General features: G+C 41.0%; 1 protein-coding gene across 6 annotated transcripts in view; it reads left to right on the plus strand.

Moving 5' to 3' along the window:
- LOC102784658 (A-type potassium channel modulatory protein DPP6-like) overlaps window positions 1–22066 on the plus strand; it is a 252396-nt gene that overhangs the window by 204777 nt on the left and 25553 nt on the right. For all 6 annotated transcript variants that reach the window (XM_006799205.3, XM_006799206.2, XM_006799207.3 and 3 more), the window contains 5 exons: window positions 8151–8245; window positions 8688–8762; window positions 10829–10881; window positions 13086–13167; window positions 19040–19160. In XM_006799205.3, coding sequence (XP_006799268.2) covers window positions 8151–8245; window positions 8688–8762; window positions 10829–10881; window positions 13086–13167; window positions 19040–19160 — 426 coding nt within the window. The remainder of the gene's footprint in view (window positions 1–8150; window positions 8246–8687; window positions 8763–10828; window positions 10882–13085; window positions 13168–19039; window positions 19161–22066) is intronic.

A 22066-nucleotide genomic window follows, 5' to 3' on the forward strand; every position in this document is an offset into this window, starting at 1 on the left:
GCTGATCACTGCTATGTTGTGCGTCATTAATACTTTATTTAGAATAATCCCCCCTACACCCCCCCGAATGATTTTAATTGTTATGAGCATATGCTTGTTTTTTTATTTTCTATCCAAGTTCAGTAATTTGTTTGCAAGCACAAAGAAACACAGTAGTGCTAAACTATAACACACACATTGAAGGAAACGCTAAAGCACATTGAAGCCGTGCAAATCAAACAGCAACAGAGGCCGTGGGTTTATGAGGTGTACGTGAGCAGCTGGAACTGATGAAATGACTGTCACTTTATTGGCTGTGAGGTAAATCAATAATAGTACTCAAGGATTCATTTCAAATTGAGTTGATAGGCAACAAAAAGCAATAAGGTCTAAATTGATGGAGGCGCCTTGAAAACACTTTTATAAGCCTGTGAGAGTCATCTTGAAGGGAATGGTATGGAGTTAGGTGAGAGTTTTTGAGGACTTCATGTTTTGCAAATTCTCAACTCCACTTCTCTCACTTCTCTTTTTATTAAATGTGTGTTGGCTGTCTAAACAATATCAAATCTCATATAGTTTGTTTTATTTAAACTGCTGTTGAGCAATTTACTGCACATCTGTAAGTCACTTTACAGCACAAAAAGGTGGGTTTCAAAGTGGTTTGCAGCAACAGCTTGAAAAGGATGACTCGGGGTGGTCTAATCGCTGCAAAAGGGAAAGAAACTTGGTTTGCCTATAGTGGGTCTGACTGAAACTAACTTGCCTTGTCTAAGATAAAAGTCCTGTCTGTGGGATCCTGATGCAAGCGGTCTTTAGTTCTTTAAACATAGCGCTGATTTCTCTGATCTGTAGATTTTTGTTTTGTTTTTACTGTCACCCCCACTGCCTTGATATACTCAAGGTCCAAGTAAATCAGATAATTACAAAGAAAAACTTTCTCTTCATCCCTAATGTTAAACAGCGTGAAGCAGAAATAAATTGGCATGGGTTTTTTTTTTTTTTTTTTTGGGGGGGGGGGGGGGGGGTTCCAGTGCTGGTTGTGGATTGAGAAGCTGAAGTGTCGGTGAGTAATGAGGCCAGCAGGCGAGACTGATTGGCATTCCTGATAAACATAAATGACTTCCACTGTGAAAACTGGCCAAAAGCAGGTTGGCTGTAGCCGTGGGTGGTTTCACGTGTTCTCAGCGAGTTCATATCTGAGGTTTTTGCTCATTTGTTTGCCCTGCCATTCATTTGGTAGCGCACTCATTTATCAAGTAAGTCAAAAATAGAATTTGAATTCCGTGGTGCTGCTTGTCCTGCTTTACAGCAGTGGAGATAAATAAACACATCTATTATGGGGAATACCCTTTGAAGAGCCATAGATGGAAGAAGCCAAATTGCTAGAAATATAAAGCTCGATTTTTAATTAAAACTCCTGTTGAATTTTTTATCAACCTATATTTTACTGCACATCTAAGCTTTAGGGCTGTATATTTCTGTATTGGAGACTTCGTTTTAGTTAGCCACTGACAGACACTATAATTTTCCCCAGCAGCTTGTGTCACTTTCATCAAACCAGTCATCATGCACAGCCTTGGGCATGGACAAATGACCTGGAACTGACAAGAAAAATTCCATTTCTTCCACAACTTAACACTGCAACCCTGGCTCACCTCAGGACTTATAATATAGCTCAAAGAACCTACCCGTTTCACTGCGGTTTTTAATCACATGGAGATGTATTATGTGGAGGGAACTGTTCAAGGTTAGGCCCATTAAAGTACTATATATTTCCATTCCCTTTTGTGATGTATAAATTATTTCTTTATATGTATTGCTTTTATGCTCAGGATGAGAGGACAGTTGAGAATAATCTGTGCTCACACTTCATGGTTAGGGTAAGGAGTAGTTACAACAGTAACTGAATTATGTCTTTTTTCCCCTTTTTTGTTGGTTTACTTATACAACTTTGGTGACTTCTTACATTCTACCTTCCTATTATAAAATACAAGACAAGGCCTTCCAATGTTTTTATGGATTTGTTGTACTATATTGTGTTTCTTGTATTCTTGTGTGATTTACAGCCTCGACAATCTTGAGCAACTGTTACAGCACGATCCCCCTGCTGGGATTAATAAAGCTTTTGTGGTTTTGTTTCTGATAACATGCTTGTTAAAGACTCTGCTCACCCAGGAACACTCTCCGGAGAGCAGTGAATGAAGTGTTATGTCTTCTCGAAAAACCTCAACTCTGATAAAGATCTCAGACAGACAGAAAAATGAGCAGCATTGTATTAAAAAAAAAATCTTAACACTGAACTGTTACAGTGTTGTTACTTTTTTTTTGTAATGTCTATGTATGATGTCACATTATTTCAGACAGCCTGACCACTCACAGAGCTACTGTAACATTTAAAAATGGAGCTGAAAATGAGCATTATGGATTCCTTTTAACTTTGAGAGACTACTAGAGTCAATTTTCCTTGAAGTAGTATTAACTAGCCTTCTCTAATTTGTCATTCTAATTAACCTGCCATTCTGCACATGAACCATAAAGTTTGAATGGAATTTTAATGAAGCCAAGAGTACAGTGAAGCTACTGAAGTGTCAGGACAGGTGGATGGATAATTTGGTACAATGTGAGTCTTGTTTGCATAGGTTAGGCCATCAGTCATATTGATAATGATGGTGAGCCTGTTCTTACCAAGTGAGGTGCTAAAAACTAGGATTGCAACAACAAATGCTAAAAATTAAAATGGATAGAAACATCTTTTAGCCATTTTGCTGTAGTGTATATTGTGGACACTAGTGAACTTACGAGGTGCAAAAGGTGAGGCAGCAGCACCATGTTGGAGAATGCTTTGAAACAAGTCTGGCTGCTCCAGCTCACAACTTAAGAGGACGTAAGGGCTTTGGCTTGTTTACCTTGTCTCTCACTGTCTGAGCCTCCAGCAATGTTTCTGTCTATTCAGAACTCACGCAATTATGCAACCAATTTTCAGCCTTAATTTTAGTAGATTAACACAAGCGTTGAGAAAAAAGAAAAATGGCCTGAGATGCGCCCCCTCTTAACACACGTCCCTAAATTTAAAGGGTACTCTTGATGGCTACATGCTTGTTGAGCAGCTGTTTGTTATTTACCATTTTATCAAACATGAGAGTGGAAATTTACACTTCAGTTTGAAGTAAATAAGCTACCATGGAAATTAAGGTTTTCATAATGTGTCTCAAAAAGCAAAAATCTATTGTAGGAATATTAAAGAATATGGCTTGGCAAGAAACAGCATTTTACTACTAAATTAAAGCAGTAATGCAAAAATAAATTCAAAAACGACAAATGAGCTGGTAGATGAAGAGGCAGAGGTCTTGTGAAGGAGCAGAAATCCATGCATACTGCAAGCTTAATGACTGCACAGCCACTCAAGAATGCTCTCCGGGACTTACATGGACATGCTTCCTTGCCAACAATCAATACTTCATGACTGTAACATCAGAGGATTAGCTACAAGATGCAAACCCCTGAAAAACTTCAAAAACAGAAAGACCAGGTTGCAAAGGCATATTTAAGGAACCTGTAGAATTTTTGAACAAAGCTTTATGCGCTCATGAAACAAACATCAGCCTTGGAAAAAAAATGATAGTAAGAGCAAATTATTGGAGAGAAAGGGGCGCTAACTAGAACAAGCGCATCTGTTAAAAGTAATGGCAGAGCATCGTTAGGGTTTGATGTCTTTGATGGATGTCTATAGATTGAGAGTTCAGGCTATCTTTTTCTAGCTTTCCATAAATTATTAGATAATATGACTTTGTTTGCTGGGTTGGCATCTGATCTAGGTGCTTCCTGGTGCTTTGGAACTGTCCAACTGTGAGGAGGCCCCAGAAAAGACCTGAAAAAAAGGCTGGAGAGATTATCTAACCACCTTCCAAAATGTTTCACTGACCTTTCTGAAGTATTGGAAGAGGTGTCAGGAGAGAGAGCGGTCTAGTGATGTTCGCTTAGTAAAATGCCTTAGTAAGGTATTGGACCAGCAGAATAATTCATTGTATTGATATTGATTGGTATTGATTCTGTAAGCCTCTAATACTCTACTGGAGGGTTGGAACAGTATTATTCCACTAGATATTCCCTCATTTAGTGTTTTAATGATGTTGGAAAATACTGTCTGTACAAAATCTCCTATATGTGAAGAGTGGGATTAGGATTTAGTGACCACAAAAGAAATTATTCAGTTCTGAATAATATACAATGGTTGTTGGCTAAGGCTTAGGAGCAGCTTAGTGTAGGTTGTCTACTAATCGGAAGGTTGGTGGTTTGATCCCTGGCTGCTCCACTATGCATGCCGCAATATTGTTGGGCAAGATACTAAACCCTGAGTTGCTACTGTGTCCATCGGAGTGTAAAAGTTAGCAAGACAGCATGCAGATACAGAAAAAAGTCCTTCTGTGAATGGGTGTATGAGGCGTGTGGCATGAAGCGCACTGAGGAGAACAGCTGTGTGTAAGAACCGATCCATTCTTCATACTCATCAAACCTCATCAATGAAGGCATGATCGTCCTGGAAAGGACCACTTCCATCAAGATAATTTGATCACTCTGAACAAATTGAGTTCAGTTTTAATTTGTTAAATTTGTCATCACTTTGTTCATCTTTTTGTATCAATGTTAATCTGCTCAATTCAGCGAGCCTCAATTAGTAGCTGTTACAATGAATATGCAGAAACCTGTGCAAACATTAGGATGTGGACTGGAGGACAGAGCCCCCTGCCCCGAAAAAAATTGTCCATAAAGCTCATATGCAAACTTTATGTAAATCTGTGGCTTTCTTTCTGTCTGCTTCACTAAAGTTATGTTGCCTTGCATCTCTCCCTCCCTCCCTCTCTCTCACCTTCTTGCTGTTCCCTCTGACTCCCTGGTGTGAGGCTGGGTTAGGGCTGTGCCCAGGGCAGCAGGCTGTTTTAATAAGACATACTGCCATGGAAAGGTATAGATCAGAGGAGAAAACAGCGCTCTGGGCTAATGCACAGCAAGTCAAGGCAGAGAGGAAAGTAAGAGGGAGAACGTCAGGGGAAGAGAGAGAGCTAGAAAGAGGTAGATTGAAGGGAAGACATAATGCCTAGGGTCCTGTGAAAGAATAGATGGCTTTGTGTCTTTGAAAGAGCACAAAACAAAGAGCAGGAGAGGTGAAGGAGTGATGATAAGGTCTAAAATGATGAACTCAGCAGGAGGGCTTATATAAGGGTGGTGATGGGAAGGATTTGAGAGATCTGTGGTATCTGTGAAGTGTCTCGAGGCGTGTGGTTAACGGAGATCAGTAGTTTGGTGAGAAATAAAGATGAAAAAGGTGCCTTAAAGAGATGCGGGTCTCTGAATTCAAGCCGAAGCCCAACTGTGAAAACAAAGTGTGTCACAAAGCAAAGTCCCTTCAATCTCCTTGGCATCTGATTTAATAACCATTTTGCCTTTTTTACTTGTTCAAGCCGCGGTCTTCGGCAATTACCATTTCATATACAAAAGTAGACCTTTAAAAAGATGTCAAACAAAGTCAAAGTAAAATAATGACTCATGATGGAGGGAAAAAATCTGCATCTTTTTATTTATCACCAGGATTTCCATGAAGGAGTCCATTTTCTACCCTTGTTAGTATGCCAATGGTTTTTAACAAGGAGACAAAAGCTGTTGAGGGGGCGTTCGGCTATGCCTATCTAAAAATGTCTGAAAACGCTCTCCCAAGCACGTTCTGAATTAAAGCCATTGTGATGGTAATTTTGTCACCTCTAATGGACAATTAGATATGCTAGCAGATAGAGAGCACTCTGCATAACAATCTCTGGGTTCTAATTACCTCACCAAATGGCGTGGTTGCTCGTGTGCCTATGGATCACTAAAGCAATAAGACAAGGGAGCGGAGATAGACTGAAGGTGAAAGGGGGCAGTAGCTGTATTAAACGTATCCTTCCCTGGCTGCCTAAAATTAAGAATTAAAAAAAAAATCAAGGTGAAGTATTAATTAGCAGCTGAAATTGTTAACACCATGAATTAAGTTGAATTGTTAAGCATGCATAATGGAGAAAAGTTTAATATTGGTGAATATCTGTTAAATGGATTAGTAGCTAGCAGGGCATGAATGGAAGAAATAGTAAGTCAATAGTTATAAATAAACAAAGATAGTTTGCTAAAGTTGGAAAAAGTGGTAGCCATGAAATAGTTCTGAGTAAGTTTAGCTTAGTTTATACAATTTAAGATCAACTTCAAATGGAATGTAAAGATGAAAAAAACGTAATTTTAAGTGTAAACTTATTTCAATAATCCATCCATCCATCCATCTTCATCCGCTTTATCCGAGGCCGGGTTGCGGGGCAGCAGCCTAAGCAAAGAGGCCCAGACCTCCCTCTCCCCAGCCACCTCCTCCAGCTCGTCCGGGGGAACACCAAGGCGTTCCCAGGCCAGCCGAGAGATATAATCTCTCCAGCGTGTCCTGGGTCTGCCCCGGGGCCTCCTCCCGGTGGGACATGCCTGGAACACCTCACCCAGGAGGCGCCCAGGAGGCATCCTTGTCAGATGCCCAAACCACCTCAGCTGGCTCCTTTCGATGTGGAGCAGCAGCGGCTCTACTCTGAGCCCCTCCCGGATGGCTGAACCTCTCACCCTATCTCTAAGGGAGAGGCCAGCCACCCTTCGGAGGAAGCTCATTTCCGCCGCTTGTATCCGCAATCTCGTTCTTTCGGTCACTACCCACAGCTCGTGGCCATAGGTGAGGGTAGGGATGTAGATCGACCGGTAAATTGAGAGCTTCGCTTTTACACTCAGCTCCCTCTTCACCACGACGGACCGGTGCAGCGTCTGCATTACTGCAGCTGCAGCCCCAATCCGTCTGTCGATCTCCGGCTCCCTTCTCCCATCACTCGCGAACAAGACCCCGAGATACTTGAACTCCTCCACTTGGGGCAGGAACTCATCCCCGACCCGGAGTGGGCACTCCACCCTTTTCCGGCTGAGAACCATGGTCTCAGATTTGGAGGTGCTGATCCTCATTCCCGCTGCTTCACACTCGGCTGCGAACTGCTCCAGTGCGAGCTGGAGGCCATCACCCGATGAAGCCAACAGAACCACATCATCCGCAAAGATCAGAGATGAGATTCTGAGGCCACCAAAGCGAAAGCCCTCCGCCACTTGGCTGCGCCTAGAAATCCTGTCCATAAAAATATACATTTGAAAATTCTAGATGAAAAAGGTCTAAAAAATATTTTAAAAAAGAAAAAAGTTCTGATTCATATTATAATACATACAGTGGGCGTGTCTACACTGGGGAAAGCAGCAATCAGGACTGAGCAATATTTGAATTAAAATCTGATGCTGTGTTAATTAAATCTAACCAAAGTTTTGCAGTAAATAAGGTGAGGTAAAGAAATAAAAGCTGCTCTTTAGTACTTGTCACTAAGAATGTTTTATCACACTGTAATGACTGAAACTGTACTGAATAGACATTTTAAGTCTTGTTTCAAATGAACTAATGTTAAAATGCGAGTAGTTGGCGGTTTGTGAAAGCTAAAAATCCTGTAACAATCACACTGTGAAACAAAGGCCTGATGCCAGACAGTTTATTATTGAGGACGGAGCTCTTCATTTGGCCAGATATAGCAGAAAAACATAACAAGGCACAGTCTGACAAATTGTTGGCATCAGACTTGCGATCACAGTCACGACACAGACAATTGGGCAGCCCTGCTCTCTCTGCTTTTGCTGCACATCTTTGCTCTGCTTCACTTTGCTTTTATTTTTGATTGCACCACTAAGCATTCGTGCCATTAAGTGACCTGTTAATAATTGTTATACTGGTTGATCACAAAAAGGAATTTCTTTTTGGCTGCTGATGTAACTCAAACAAGTCTAATTCAATATCCCTTTGATATTAAAAATCTAATAAGTGGAAGCATCCTCTGAAGTTTAATTATGTTGTCAGTGTCCCTGACAGGTAACAACTCCATTAACACAAAAAAAATGAAGGCTGCTGACTATCATGTCTGCTTTTACTTAATTTTTAGAAGGGAAATATTTTTTTGAACCCAGACTTTTAATTTGCAGAACTGGTGACAGAATATAGTTTCTGGCTTTATCAATATGTCTGCAATTTCCTTAATTTCTTAGCAATGTCTAACTTTTTTCTTCCCGTCTTCTGTCTCATCATCCAGGCAATGAGCTGCTGTACCGCAATCAGGACGGCGACGTCGTCAAGTTCAATGTCGACACCAACGAGCAAACCATCTTAGTGCATAACAAGAAATTTGTAAGTCTTTTTGTCTTACAATCAAAGCACTGAAGGGCTGACCGTGATTGCCTATGAGTTCAATTCAAACATTTTCAATAGTGTCAACAAATCAAAGAACCTAAAGCTTTTTTGTGTGTTTTTCCCCCCCACAAATTATCCATTTTCAGAGTGAAATGTGAGTTGCATATTTAACACTTGGTGAAATGTCAAAATGGAGATGTAGCATCAGTGTCACAGCAGCCTGGGTGACAACACGCAACATTATGTCTGCCATCAAATCACCAAGCCCTAGTGCAAAGACTAATGCAGCTCCCATTTGCTTTAGGAACCAAGCAATCTGTCAAACGCAGTCAGTTAAGGACCAGTTTAATGAAAAACTGCCATGCGTGATTGGAGGTCTCTTCTTTTTATTGTATGCATTTTTTTCTTCTTCTTCTAACATCCTTCTTTTGATTCCCAGGAAATGTACAAAGCCAGCAAGTATGAGGTGTCTCCTGACCTGAAGCATGTGCTGCTGGCCTACAATGTTGCACCGGTGAGCATCTCATTTGTTTGCTTGTTTTTTGAATTAGCAACCTGACAGCCAAATATGTCAGCCGCCGCTGCTGAGGGGTGGGGTGTAGGCCTGCAATGAAGCATAGGCAGTGGGGGGTTGGAGGGAGGAGAAAGTAATCATGGCGGGGTGTGAAGGCCTGTCGCACGTCGCTGCCTGTCAGCGAGGGTGGCGGGGGCTAGCTAAGCCAAGCAGAACTGTACTGAGGGAGGCACAAACACAAACAAACCCCTCGGTGCTACACGGCCTCGCGGACAGGGAGATGAGATCAACAGCAGCACCATCATATGCATCAAAGCATTTTAGCTCCTGATACAGGTGGATCAAATATATTGATCCATTTAGTTGGATGATAGTTTACTACTGCATCACCACTTAGTCACTGTAGAGAGAACTGGTTCCTATTGTTAGTTTATGGAGGATGCTGGCAGAAAAACTGTATAACCTTGTGTTATTGCCTGAGATGAATTGAAGATATTACGGCACACTCGAGTGTGGTGGAATGTACGCGTTTGCATTTATTATCCAACTAGACCGCCATCACCTTGATAGATGACAGTCATTCCTGCTATATGCTCATCGTGGTACAGTCAGCACACATTCATGCACTATGAGATGCGGCATGGTTCATGTTTTTATTAAATACCCCACTTGTATTATAAAACATGGACAAACGCTCTTCCTGAAGATGTGTCTCTACTGGGTGATGTTCCTGGATACATAATGTCTGACTGTTGAGTGCCGACTGTAACAAAAACTGTCATTTAAAAAGTAGAAGGTTAGGATTTCAAAGACACGCCATAGCCGTCGTTAATCTGGTCGACATAAGTGTGGTTTGATCTGCCGATTAAATCCAAAATCAGCTGGTTTAAATTAGGTCGATCTGTCCTTCAGGGTTATGTCGTTGCGGTCCTTTTCACCATTTCTAGTGCAGCTGCTATTTTTTTGATCACTCCCTGGAAGTCACAGGTCAGGTCGTTTGCACCAAATGTCCACCCTCCAGTGCCTCGGGGATTTACAGTAGCATTTACACTGACAGTCAGACCTTGGGGGACAAATTCAAGTAACAACCTTGCTCCTGGTTGCACTCCTGATCTCATGCACTGCCTTCAGGCTTTGGACAGTGAGGACTTTTTGACTTGAAACTCCTGCTTGGTGTCTTGGTACACAGCTCTCATTACCAGCAATGATCTTGGACATGAAAGTCAGGCCAATTCGACACAGAAGTTAATGTCCTCGCTCTGGGCAAATTTGAGCTCCATGGTGAAATCCCAAACTCTGAGCGCGAGTGGTCAGAATGGGACTTCCAGCCAGCAATCTAAAAATAGCAATAGTGCTGGAAGTGGCCCAGAGGTGCACAATGTCACACGCGTACTGTTTTCTGACAGCACACACGTAGAGAAGTAAGTATATTGCAACAACAGAATGGTAAATTGGGCTCCATATTGACTATTCTGACTTCACAGCAGGCTGAAGAATCCTTTTTCTGTTTTTCCCCCCTCCTCAAACTGCACCCAGTATCACAGATGCCGCTGGATGCGGCCAGAAATGTGTGACTGAATTGCAGCCTTACTGAGGTGTCACAGTGTATTGACCCAGTGTTGAGTACACAACATCACTGCAGCAAGATAAGACATTAAACCCTTGAATTTCCAGGGGATGGTGGGTTACTGTCAGCCTTTGGTACTGATATGAATAAACTACTGTCATATTGATATGGAGCATTGTGGCTTTGGGATGAGGCCATTCTTCTTTTTCTTCTTCTTCTTTTTTAATTTAGAAGGAAACTATTGAGATTTTATGGCAGCACTTCACAGTATTTCCTCAAAATTACCTGCTTAACAAGGATTCTTTTTATTTTGAAGTTCAAAGGATTAATTATCATCGGTCCTAATGCAGTTTTTGTTTTCTTTACTTTCAAAGAAGATACTGTTGTACCTAATATAAGTAAACAGGGCAATTATGATGTCTTCATTGATTCTGCTATGAGAACAAAGAATTGGCAAGAATTAAAATGTCAAGGTTAAATATGCTACATCTCATTCCAGGTGTACCAGTATTCCTACACGGCCTTCTACATCATCTGCAGTCTGGAAACGCCGTAAGTACACATCAGGGCTGAGTCACTCCATTAAAATTGTGTTTTTCTCATATTATCTCACCTGACCTTTCTGCCTGTGAAAATGTGAAAGAAACTCATTTACACCTCTTTTGCCAACTACCTCCCACAAAGCACCTCTGACATCAGCCACACTGTTTACTTCCAAACCTGCACTTGTGCAGTCTGCGAAGCGAAACGGTGCTATCAGATAATCCGCAGCCTCAAATCGCAGCTGTAGTCGGCCGCAGCCACAACATAGGCAGATGTTTATCCTCATTCGCCCTGTCCTGAGTTAGCCCTGTGACGACAGACCTCGAATTAAGAAGCGCTCAAAAACAGAAGGTACATTACCAGAGCAAGGATTAGATTCAGCACGCACCTGTCAAAATGAGCTACAGTTCACAGAAGAAAGTTACACTAATAGCACTGCTTTGGTTTGAAAATGAGCCTTTTTCTGCAATGTCAAGAGATCTTGAAGATCTCTCGTCCTTCAACGTTAAGCTGTTAAAAACAGCTAAAGAAAGGAGCACGTAACAATGAAAAACCTGCCGTGTTCATGTTTCTGTGTTCTCGGCTTTTTATTATAACTAGAAACGTGACAGAGGAAAACCAATTAAACCTTATTTCTTAACATTTACTTAGGTAGGATCACAATCGTACTGTTTGCTATTCTAAAACATATTTCATTATGTTACTAAGTCGCTGCCAAAAGAAAGTATCTTCTTGTACCACTCTTTACATTACTTTTGCATTATTCTGCAACATGGCCTCTGATGCGTTGTCACGTAATTACCAGCTAACAGTATAAACCTCAGGCTACAGTTTCACAGACTGACACAAATCTCTATCCTAATGAGACCACGCACAAGATCGTTCTGCTGCTGTTTAAGTATTAATTCAAAGCCGACAGCAAAGTTGGGGAAAACCATCCCAAAGTGCACTTCACAGCAATTTTCACAGTGATTTTGCTGGAGAAACAGGTGCACGCAGAATTCAAGGTTACAGAGCTACAAACCTGCTCATCACTGCTTTTTTTACCCATTAAAAATGAAACGTTGGCAGTTTGGATGCGGTTGGCATGCCCTAAGTTTTTGCATTCCTGTTTCTTGCTACCAGTGTTGTATCTTTGCAGGTCCAGTGGATAGTTGTTTCTTGGCTGGGCACAGTTAGCACTGTACCCTCTGTGTGTCCAGATTGCCATGTACGCTCAAAGAAACTGATGTTCATTGTGGCACAAATGTGTACAAAAATTTGAGGTACATTCGCTCCCTGGTATTCGCGAGGGTTAGGGACCACTTCACTGAAAACACTATAACTGCATATTTTAATAGTTCAAACACCAAATATACCTTAACCTGTCATCCTAATGAAAAAAGCAAATATTTTAGATGAGCTCTATGAAAAAAATCAGCATATAGGCAAATTTTCCACAAATAATTTGAAGTTACGTTCCACAGTAAAATCTGTGAATACTGAACCCCATATAGGCGGGTGTTCACTGTATTTGATTATTTTGTCATAACCACCTATCATGCAAATAATTGAAGACCATTAGAAGAATGCGATGTGCTAACAAGACACAGGAAATCCAGTTTAGAAGCATCAGTTTACCAGCTGATGAATGTAACTGTGAGCAAACCCACGCAGGTACACTGAGCAGGTTCAAACCTAGAACCTTGTTGCAATTCAGTGACAGAAAAGAACAAAACTACTGCCAGTTAATCAAGTGCTACAAGCGTCTAGCTAAAAAGCCTCCCCTGCCAAGTCATATTAAAGGCGTTTTTGTGCTGTGACTATCCACCTTACTTATTTCCCTTTTGAATTACTTCCACACCAGGTCACAGTATGACAGCACTGTCAGCAGCTCTCCTGCTTAAACCTATTTACATGCTGCCACCCAGTGGTGCCGCGTCAAAAAACACCTGCGCTGGTGTCCTCATTCATTCCGCGCTCCGGACAAAGACACAGAGGCAGTGGCACCTCTAATTCTGCAGCCTGCACTGCGCAGCACTTTTCCCAATAAGGAGAGGGGACACTGTTATAGAGTGGCGGTATTTATGGATGCACTTAAAGCTTTGTTCTCAGATGTTGTACACTTGTTCCTCTGCCGCCGCATCGCTGGGAACAGACAGTCACTGTGTTTATGTGCCTTCACGATTGTCTGATAGTGGGGTTTTTTTTTTCCACCTGTCTGTGCACCCCAGGGAAACGTGGAACCTGAACCCTCCAGAGGTGCGAAACGCTCAGCTTCAGTATGCAGGCTGGGGACCCCAGGATCAGCAACTGGTATGAGCTGCATGAATCGCCTCTTTCATATCTGCTTTCAAACTAATTAATTTTTCATTCAGTTTCAGTAAAAAAAAAAAAAAAAGGAAAAAAACTAAACATAAATAAAAGAAAATCTGGAAAGGTCCATCTGAGAGGTTTAGAAACTTGCCCTTGGTGTAAAAAAAGTGCAAAAAACCCAACTTTGCAGCACACAGACGGAAAGCTAAGTTAAGTTTTCACAACCTGTATCCTTCGCTGCCTGTTTATATTTGAAGGTGCTTCAGCCAGAGGGACCTAATATTTCACAACCCAATGGGAGGAGTTACAGTGAGTGAGTGGGTTCTGGGTTCTGTTTGTGCCCTTGGTTTAAACCTGCTTTAATCAATTGTTGTGGCCACCTGAGTGCAGCGAGCTGCAAACCCAACACTGGCAGATCATTATTTTTTAAATAACAAGCATATGGCAAATATTAGCTTAGATAATTTAGCGAATGCAGAGTGGCACTAATTAGCAGTTTAACTGCTATTTGTGGTTGCATATGAATGTCCAACTGCAAATACAAACCTGGGTGCACCCTGGTGAGACCAGCGCAGGTAAATGTGAAGATAAAGAGGTAGGTGTCCTGTGCGTGGCCTTCTGCAATTTGTACTCTGAGTATTCTCATTAGTAAGACACATGTGAGAAAGGGCAACTTCAGACACTGTGCTGACCCAGTTCTCAGTGTCTATATGTGTGAAAATGGTTGGTTTGCCCCTTGTGTTTTGTTTTTGTTTTGGTGTAAACCTTAAAACAGCTAATCTTGATAGGATCATGAGAATATAGTGAACTAAGAAAGTGGCAGAGTGGTGTAGTGGTTAGCACTGTTATGTCACAGCAGGAAAGTCAGAGGTATGAATCCTGCTTCTGCTTTTCGTGTGGAGTTTGCATCTTCTCTCCATGCTTCCTCCCACAGTCCAAAGACATGCATGATGTTAGCTAATTAGTGATTCTAAATTGGCTGCAGGTGCAAGTGCGAATGGTTGTCTGGGATAGGCTCCACCCCCTATCCTAACAACTCTGAATTGCATTAGCAGAAGATGACTATTCCCCAAACTAGGGCTGTTCGATATAACGATATATATCGGATGACGATATAAAAACGTCTATCATTTCATTTTACGCTATCGTTTGTTTCATGGTGTCGCAAAATAAACTGTTTAAGGCGATATTTTTTTCATCGTTTTGATGGTCACTGTAGTGGCTATATTAATTTCTTAAAGTTCTCTCTTTCTCTTATATTTAATATAACCACACTACGGACGGACAAGCGCCTGTTTTTATGGGTTGTCATTTATTTTCCACATAAACCTTTCACAATAAAGCTCAAGATCCTGTTGAGACTTTTCAAAATAAACGGAATCACGTGAAAAAGTATGCAGAGTGTTTACGGATGAGAAGCAAAAAAAGAGTTGCCAGGTGCTAAAAAATAAACCTTAGACTCAAACGTTAGAACAGGCTTTTCCCCGCAGCACGCCGTGTAATAAATACAAAGAAAACGGCGGCCGTTACAACTTATGTCTAAAAATGTGTAGTTTCATGCATTGGTAAAACATTCAACTCCAGGTACACGACGCCCAGTTGGAAACACTTCACCTACCCGAGATTCACAGAATTTACATAAAATATTAAATCTTTTGTGATTTATATCGTTATCGGGACGATAGATGTTTTATATCGGGATATGAGATTTTGGTCATATCGCACAGCCCTACCCCAAACAATGTTTGAATGTTAAAAGTGCTGGATTTGCATTGTAGTGTGCGTGGTCAAATTTAAACTTTGTGGAAACAGCGTTAAATAAGCGCAGCATTTCTGTGCCCAGAAGACAAATCAACAAACCAAACACAATAGCAGAGAGCCGCCACGGAAATGAAAATAGTATTTTGTGTGGCTTGTATTATTTATAGCCTCTAGCGCAGGGAGTTCTCAAAGTTTTGATGACTGAGTGCCAGTTTAGGTGCCAGCACAGGCTTGAGGGCTGCACTGGAGAAATGAAAACTTTTAGGTGCTGTTTTATGTTGGTAATTCTCTTTTTTGAGCTTGTTTTTTTTACCATTAGTCAGGAGGCTGTTATATTTTTTTACACCAGCTGTATTTGTCAAAGTTAGAAAGGTTGAGTCTGCTACAAAGGATACAACAGAGGACCTGCAGATGAAGAGAAATGCTCTCTATCTGTGCTGCACTATCACACCATGAGATGAACTATGGATGAATAGTAGTGCATTAGTAGTGCAGTAATTAATGAAACCTTATTACACCATAATTAAGGTGTTATGACCTTTATATTTGGTCCAAGTAAGGCCTGTATTCTGAATCGGTTTGGTCTCATTGGTGAATTGGGGCACAGCTAATCTTTATCTTTCAAATGCCGCATTTTCCTCCAGTTGTTGATATGGTGTAAGTTATAATCCTTGAAAACAAACAGTTTTGTCCCTCAGGGTTTGAATCATCCCGATGAGTTGCTGATATTTCCCAGTAAACACATTTGAAATTAAACACTGCTGTTTGAATCACAAGAAGCAATGGTCCTTTGCAACTGTTCTGAGATGAAACATCCCCCCACATACATACACCTCCTTCCTTCATCACACAATCAGACTTGTCAGGGTATTAATGAAATTCAGTGTGTTGGTTTGCAGGGCAGTCAGACTGTGTGATTACATCCTGCAGCACAATGCTATTAATTACCTGTTATCTCGTCACTGGATTAATTAACGCTCTTGCTAGATTGATATAGCCTCAAGTTTCCCACCATTAGTCATGAAGCTGTATTACTTTCAGCTGCTGAGTTTTGTTAGCATGAAACTGAGCAGCTGGTATCCCTGAAGGTTCAGGTGCCCTCTTGTCAAGGAGGTTGCGGTTGCAAGAGACGTCCATCAACTGAAACAAGCCGACACAGACTTCGAGCCAAGGCATGTGTTGTGATATCTGCACTTCTAATATACGTAAATCAACCCACCTGTTATCCTTTTCCCAAATCCCTTATGCACATGATTAAATCTCCTTTACGTTCCCATAGAAACTGCTCACATACATGCCCGTGCAAAAACACAGCTGTCCAGACACATGTTTAGCAATTTGTTAGGCTAAAAAGTCAGTGTAAGTGGATAAATAAGGGTTGTTGTGTTTTCTCTGCAACAAAAGCAGGTCGAGGAGTTTGCTTTGATACTCTTTAACATGTGGTCCACAAATATTCACGCAGATTTGGGTGTGTTACATTAGCTCGTTTCTATCTGTCTGAGCTCCTTCACATTCACACACCTGTAAGATCTCTGAGGTCATGTAAACAGCTGCTCTTACACAAGCCTAAAACATAATTAAAAAAGAGACGCGATCGAGCTTTGCAGCAACAGCACCGGCTCTATGGAATAATCTACATATCTGCACACACATTTAAACTCATACATTCTCCTTGCTATTTGGCCCCGGTGTGACATTCTTGTTTTATTTTATTTTATTTTGTTTTGTATTTATTTTATATTGTCATATTTTGATGTATGCTGTCCACAGCATTTCTGCATTTTAGTGTTGATTTTCTGTGAGCTGTATATTTTTATTATACAGCTCTATGGTCAACTCTGTGTATTTAAATGTGCTTTATAAACACATTTAAATACACTTTGACCTTGACAATACGCTACAGTCGCATTACGTAAAACTGATTGACAATGGTGGCATGAACATAATTGTGATCATAGTGCAGTGAAGTTCCAATGTTGTTGCGTTTGAAATGGCTGCATTGAAGATGAGGGACCAGGTCTGCAGTCATAGTCAGCTGCTGTCTCCAAAGCATCGTTGGTGCATTAAGATGGTAATAAAATGGTAATAAGACAGAGTCAATTTGATATTGAATGGTGTCAAGTTGGCAATTGCATGTAAACTGTTTGTGATAATCAGGTAATTAACCGTGATAAATTGGCAACAACTGGAAATCTGTTGCCATCTACACAAATTAAATGGAACTTCATGTTAAATACTTCTGTCCTGAGTCCAGCCAGAACTTCATTTAGCCAGCTGAGTCAAGTTCCCTACTTCTCTTATCAGAGAATGACTGAAGTCAGGTTGCTTACTACCAGGAGACCTGAGTGCGTGACCAGGTTGAGGTGTGTTGCCCGATCAATCTGTCTGCGACTAGCTTGTTGCCGCAACTGTATGCAATCAGTTGCTAAAGTAAATGCAACAAAACCAAAAAACACCAATAAAAATGCTGAGCAACCACAAGAAGGTTGGCAGGTTTTACTGCAGTGTGACTGAGCCATTAGAAAGACTTTGCGTTTGCATACGACAGTGAGACCGAGAGACGAAAACTGTAATACAGTTTTCATTCAAATCACACTACATACAGGAGTACAATGTGTGTGACAAATAATTCAAGGCTTATTAAGTATTAAGAGTCCTCCTGCCTCCTTGGAGAATTACGAGGGAAATCCTTACTAAGAGTGAAAAGTTAATAATCCTGGAACCTACGCTTCCCATGACCATTTGACTGTCCTGATCTGGCTTAAACACTTTTCTTGTCCAGCTCTATGCAATTACACACTTGGCCTCAGAATGATTAAAAGCTCACAATACCATGTTCACACTCGTGTTAAACAAGCATAACATGTAGTAACGTGCCCCATTTTAGTTTAGAAATTTAGTATGATAACATTAATTACCACTTAGATTAACTTGACTAAATATGTTGTTAAGACCTAACCTGCCCTACTCTGTGCTGGTGTGACTGGTCCAACCGGACCAAAGTATCTAGAGACTGCTCCAAATACTCTCACTGACTGCCATCAATGGTTGAATTTTACCTTCCTTCAGAGAACGGGGCCAGGTCTTCTCTCTGTGCTGTGGCCTAGATTAGCTTCTAAACAGGGACTCCATCTGTACCAGTGTGACACCAAAGCACACGGGCCCACGGCTTGCGTCTCCTCAGGAGAAAGTAATTGTGACACACATTGTATTACTTTTAAAGAGGGTCTGTTTGCTTGAGAAACTTTTAGCTAGCTTTTTTTTTTCTTTACTGTCATGTTGTTTAAACGCAGCTGACTTAGATTTCCACAGGAGATTTTTTCTGTGTAGTATTCGACCCTTTTTGCACTGTTGTAAGAAGTATTTAATCAGCAAGCAGCATTCTCCAGCTCCCTGAATGGTTTCATCATTCATACAGCTCAGAGGGAATATTTGTTGGAGAATCATTCACAAACTGATACCATGATACCTGCTTGAGGCCAAGAGATTCCAAATCCTTGAGATACCGAGCGAGCCCTTTTCTGTAATAGCCTGAGATTGATTTCAGCATGGCATTAAGGCTGTAACATTTTAAAATTCCAGCCCCAAGAGCAGCCCCGCCTTACCACGTTCGCTGTGGGTGCTGATGATCTATTATTCTCTGTAATGAAAGAGTTGACCTTCAGTTATCTTGAAAGCCCCGCAGGCCTGTGGAGGAGAGCGTCAAAGTCAAAATCTGGTCCCAAGGTTTGCTGTCTTATCAGAAATTGAAAAGACTTATTTTCTTGTCTTTTTAGTTTTGGGAATGTTAGTTTCTCTCTAATCAAAAGGTGCTTTTGCAAATGTGTGCAGTGATGTCTTGTGTGTGAAAAGAGTGTGTTTCTGACCCTACGGTTGATCTTATTCTTCAGTTTTAATACAACACAGTCCTCAGATTTTCTGTTTTGTGTTGTTATGATAAGACCTCATTCACTTTTACAACATTTAAATTTATAGGAAAGCTGGTAGTCAGTTTCATTGAAACATCAGTATCTGAGCTCAAGGATCTTAAGGACATGTACTTCTCGAGATGTTTTGTCAATTTTTTAATTCAAATTTTTGACTGCATTTCTTTTATTTCTGACTCTTCTAGATCTTCATTTTTGAAAACAACATCTACTATCGGTCTAAGGTGGAGAGCCGTTCTATTCGTCTGGTATCTACCGGCAAAGAAAGTGTCATCTTCAATGGGCTCAGTGATTGGTTATATGAGGGTAAGGCAAACGATTTTCTTGCTGCTCAAATACAATACAATGTTAGCATAGTAGTTGAGGAGACGTAGACTCGTATTGCTTCCATAGGAATTATGAGCATGTATGCACTTGATCATCAGCAAGTGTGAGCATTCAGGAGTGTGTTAACTCAATCTTTCCAAGCATAGATGTCCTAGCAAATTAGCAAATGCTATGCAATGCTCGGAGAAACTGCAAGAAACCCAAGTGCTAAGTGCTTGGAAGGTTTGCCAGAAGAAAGTCTCTCTGAAGAAAAAAGAATATGACAACACAGCTTAGATTTGTCAGGTGTCTTCTGAACAAACCACAAGACTTTTAGAACAATGTCCTTTGGACAGATGAGCAAAACTCTGATGTATGTAAATGGTCTGTATTTGTATAGCGCTTTACTAGTCCCTAAGGATCCCAAAGTGCTTTACACGTTCAGTCATCCAACCATTCACACACTGGTGATGGCAGCTACATTGTAGCCACAGCCACCCTGGGGCGCACTGACAGAGGCGAGGCTGCCGGACACTGGCGCCACCGGGCCCTCTGACCACCACCAGTAGGCAACGGGTGAAGTGTCTTGCCAAAGGCCACAACGACCAAGACTGTCCAAGCCGGGGCTCGAACCAGTAACCTTACGACTACAAGGCGAACTCCCAACACTTGAGCCACAATCGCCCCGTGTCGTTTAACAAAGAAACAAACGCAGCATATTGGCACAAACATTTTATACCAATTTTCAAGATGATGATTTGAGTTTGTTTTGGACCTGGGCATCTTGCAGTCATTGAATTGACCACAAATTCCTCTGTACATCAGTGTGATTAGAGTCAAATGTGAGGGAATCTATCCAAGAGCTAAAGCTTGACCAAATTTGGGTCTTGCAACCAGACAATGATCCCAAGCACAACAGCTAATATACAGCAGAATAGCTTAAAAAGGAAATAGCACAATGAAAGTCCAGACTTTGGCCAAATTAAAGTGTGGTGGTCTGACCACAAGACAGCTGTGCATAAACAAATCCTCACAAACTTCAAAGAACTGAAACAATATTATGAAGAACACCGATAAAGTTTTGATGCGACCGTATGTAACAAGGCATGTTTAATGGTTCTCTCTGCTCTCTACTTTTGTAAGCTACTCTACCCATTACAGGCTGTAGTCTTTACAATTTACGTTTACCATACAGACATAAGATTGACATTCATTTTCTAATCTAACTCTTTCCATGAAAGAAAATAGTGTGTTAGTTCTGATAACAATTAGGGAAAACATGTAGTAAACCTCTTTCGTCCCGTGTATTCTCCTTGTATTACATTTTTCTAATTTGAACACTCTGCAGCAGCTCAGGTATTTAGAAGTAATGACATGAGACAGCATGACTCCCAAGTGTCTGTAGCCACATTAGTATTATTTGCATGTAGCGCTTGATTTCCTGCAGGTAAATTAAAAAATGGATATCCTGTCAATTTGCCTCTGCTTTACACAGCCCTGAAAACGACTGAATGTTCTACATCAGTAGATGTGCATTAACTCGGCGGCTGTGTGCGTGTTTTGCACTAGGATATAGATGTCAAAGTGCTCTCCGAGCGTCAACACCACCGATCAAAGCTCACCTGTATGCCTCACAGTATAAACCGTGACAGGGACTGTGTTAGCATTCAACTAATGAATTTATATCTGCTGCGCTGGGTGAACACTCTGCTCCAGTGGAACGGTGTTTTAATAACGGAACAGGAGGGAGATGGGGAGCAGCAGACTCACAGATACAGAGATAGCAGAAATGGAGACAGCCAATGATACACAACAAGCTGTTAATCTTGGAGTAACGCTAAACATCACATATCTGTTTGAAAGTGTGAGGCTGCCACCAAGGAGATGTCAGGGTTTAGACGCTGTGGCAGAGAGGTTATCTGAGGTCACCGGTGTATCAGGATTAGAGCCCGTTGGCTGCCTTTCCTGCAAAATTCATCTGTTTTTATTAAATGTTGTCCACCCACAGCCCTCTTATCTCCGCCTAACCAAGCTGATATTTGAAAGCAAGTCCATTCTTCAAGAGCAATATCTATTCTGAGCCATTTAAACATTAATCGGAGTGATATTGCAGTGTCTGACCCCATATTTATGGATTGCTGAAGGCCTCGTAATTTACACTCATCATTTATTGACCAGATAAATCTTTCACTCAGAGATAAAAGATAGAATCAGCTTCATAATGTTGAGATAAAAGTGAATCATAGGACTATACAATTGGTTTTGTGTGCTTTAAGTGCACAGTGTAATGTGGTAAAGTGTTTTATTTTGAGAAAAACAGGGGCTATTTTATTATCTCAACACAACACATTCGAAAGCCTGTCATCAGAATTATGTTTATTCAATAATGGAGGGATTTTTCAAAGACAACAAAACAGGCTTGTTGTGGTTGGAAAATATTGGCTAGAGACCATTATTATGACCAAGAACGATTTTGTTGCCTTCTTCAAAGACAAGGATCAGGCGCGTGACCACTCAATGTCAGTTTCTGTCTTCAAAGTGACTTTTGTGCATCAAAACAGCAATAAAAAGACAAGACAGAGTCAGTCTACCATCTCTCTGCAGTTGAATGGGGTCAGGCTGGCTGCTGTTTGTCATAAATTGGCAATCATGAAACTCTTGCAGTCTACATACATAAATATTCATGTTAAACAGACATTTACGTTACATTCATAATTTCGCCAGAGCCTCATTGATTTGAAACAGAAATTCCTGCACAATTAGTGATGTAGGTGCTGAAGGACAGTGATTTAACTGTAAACTGACATAGGCGCTCATCAGCGCACATGGGAGCTCACTGGCACAGATTGATTGCAACATGTTGGCTGTCTTTCTGCTTTTATAAATTAGAAAGGAGTTATTTGAAA

The sequence above is a fragment of the Neolamprologus brichardi genome, chromosome 9 (assembly GCF_056152115.1).
Source record: "Neolamprologus brichardi isolate AB-2024 chromosome 9, ASM5615211v1, whole genome shotgun sequence".
NCBI lineage: Eukaryota > Metazoa > Chordata > Actinopteri > Cichliformes > Cichlidae > Neolamprologus > Neolamprologus brichardi.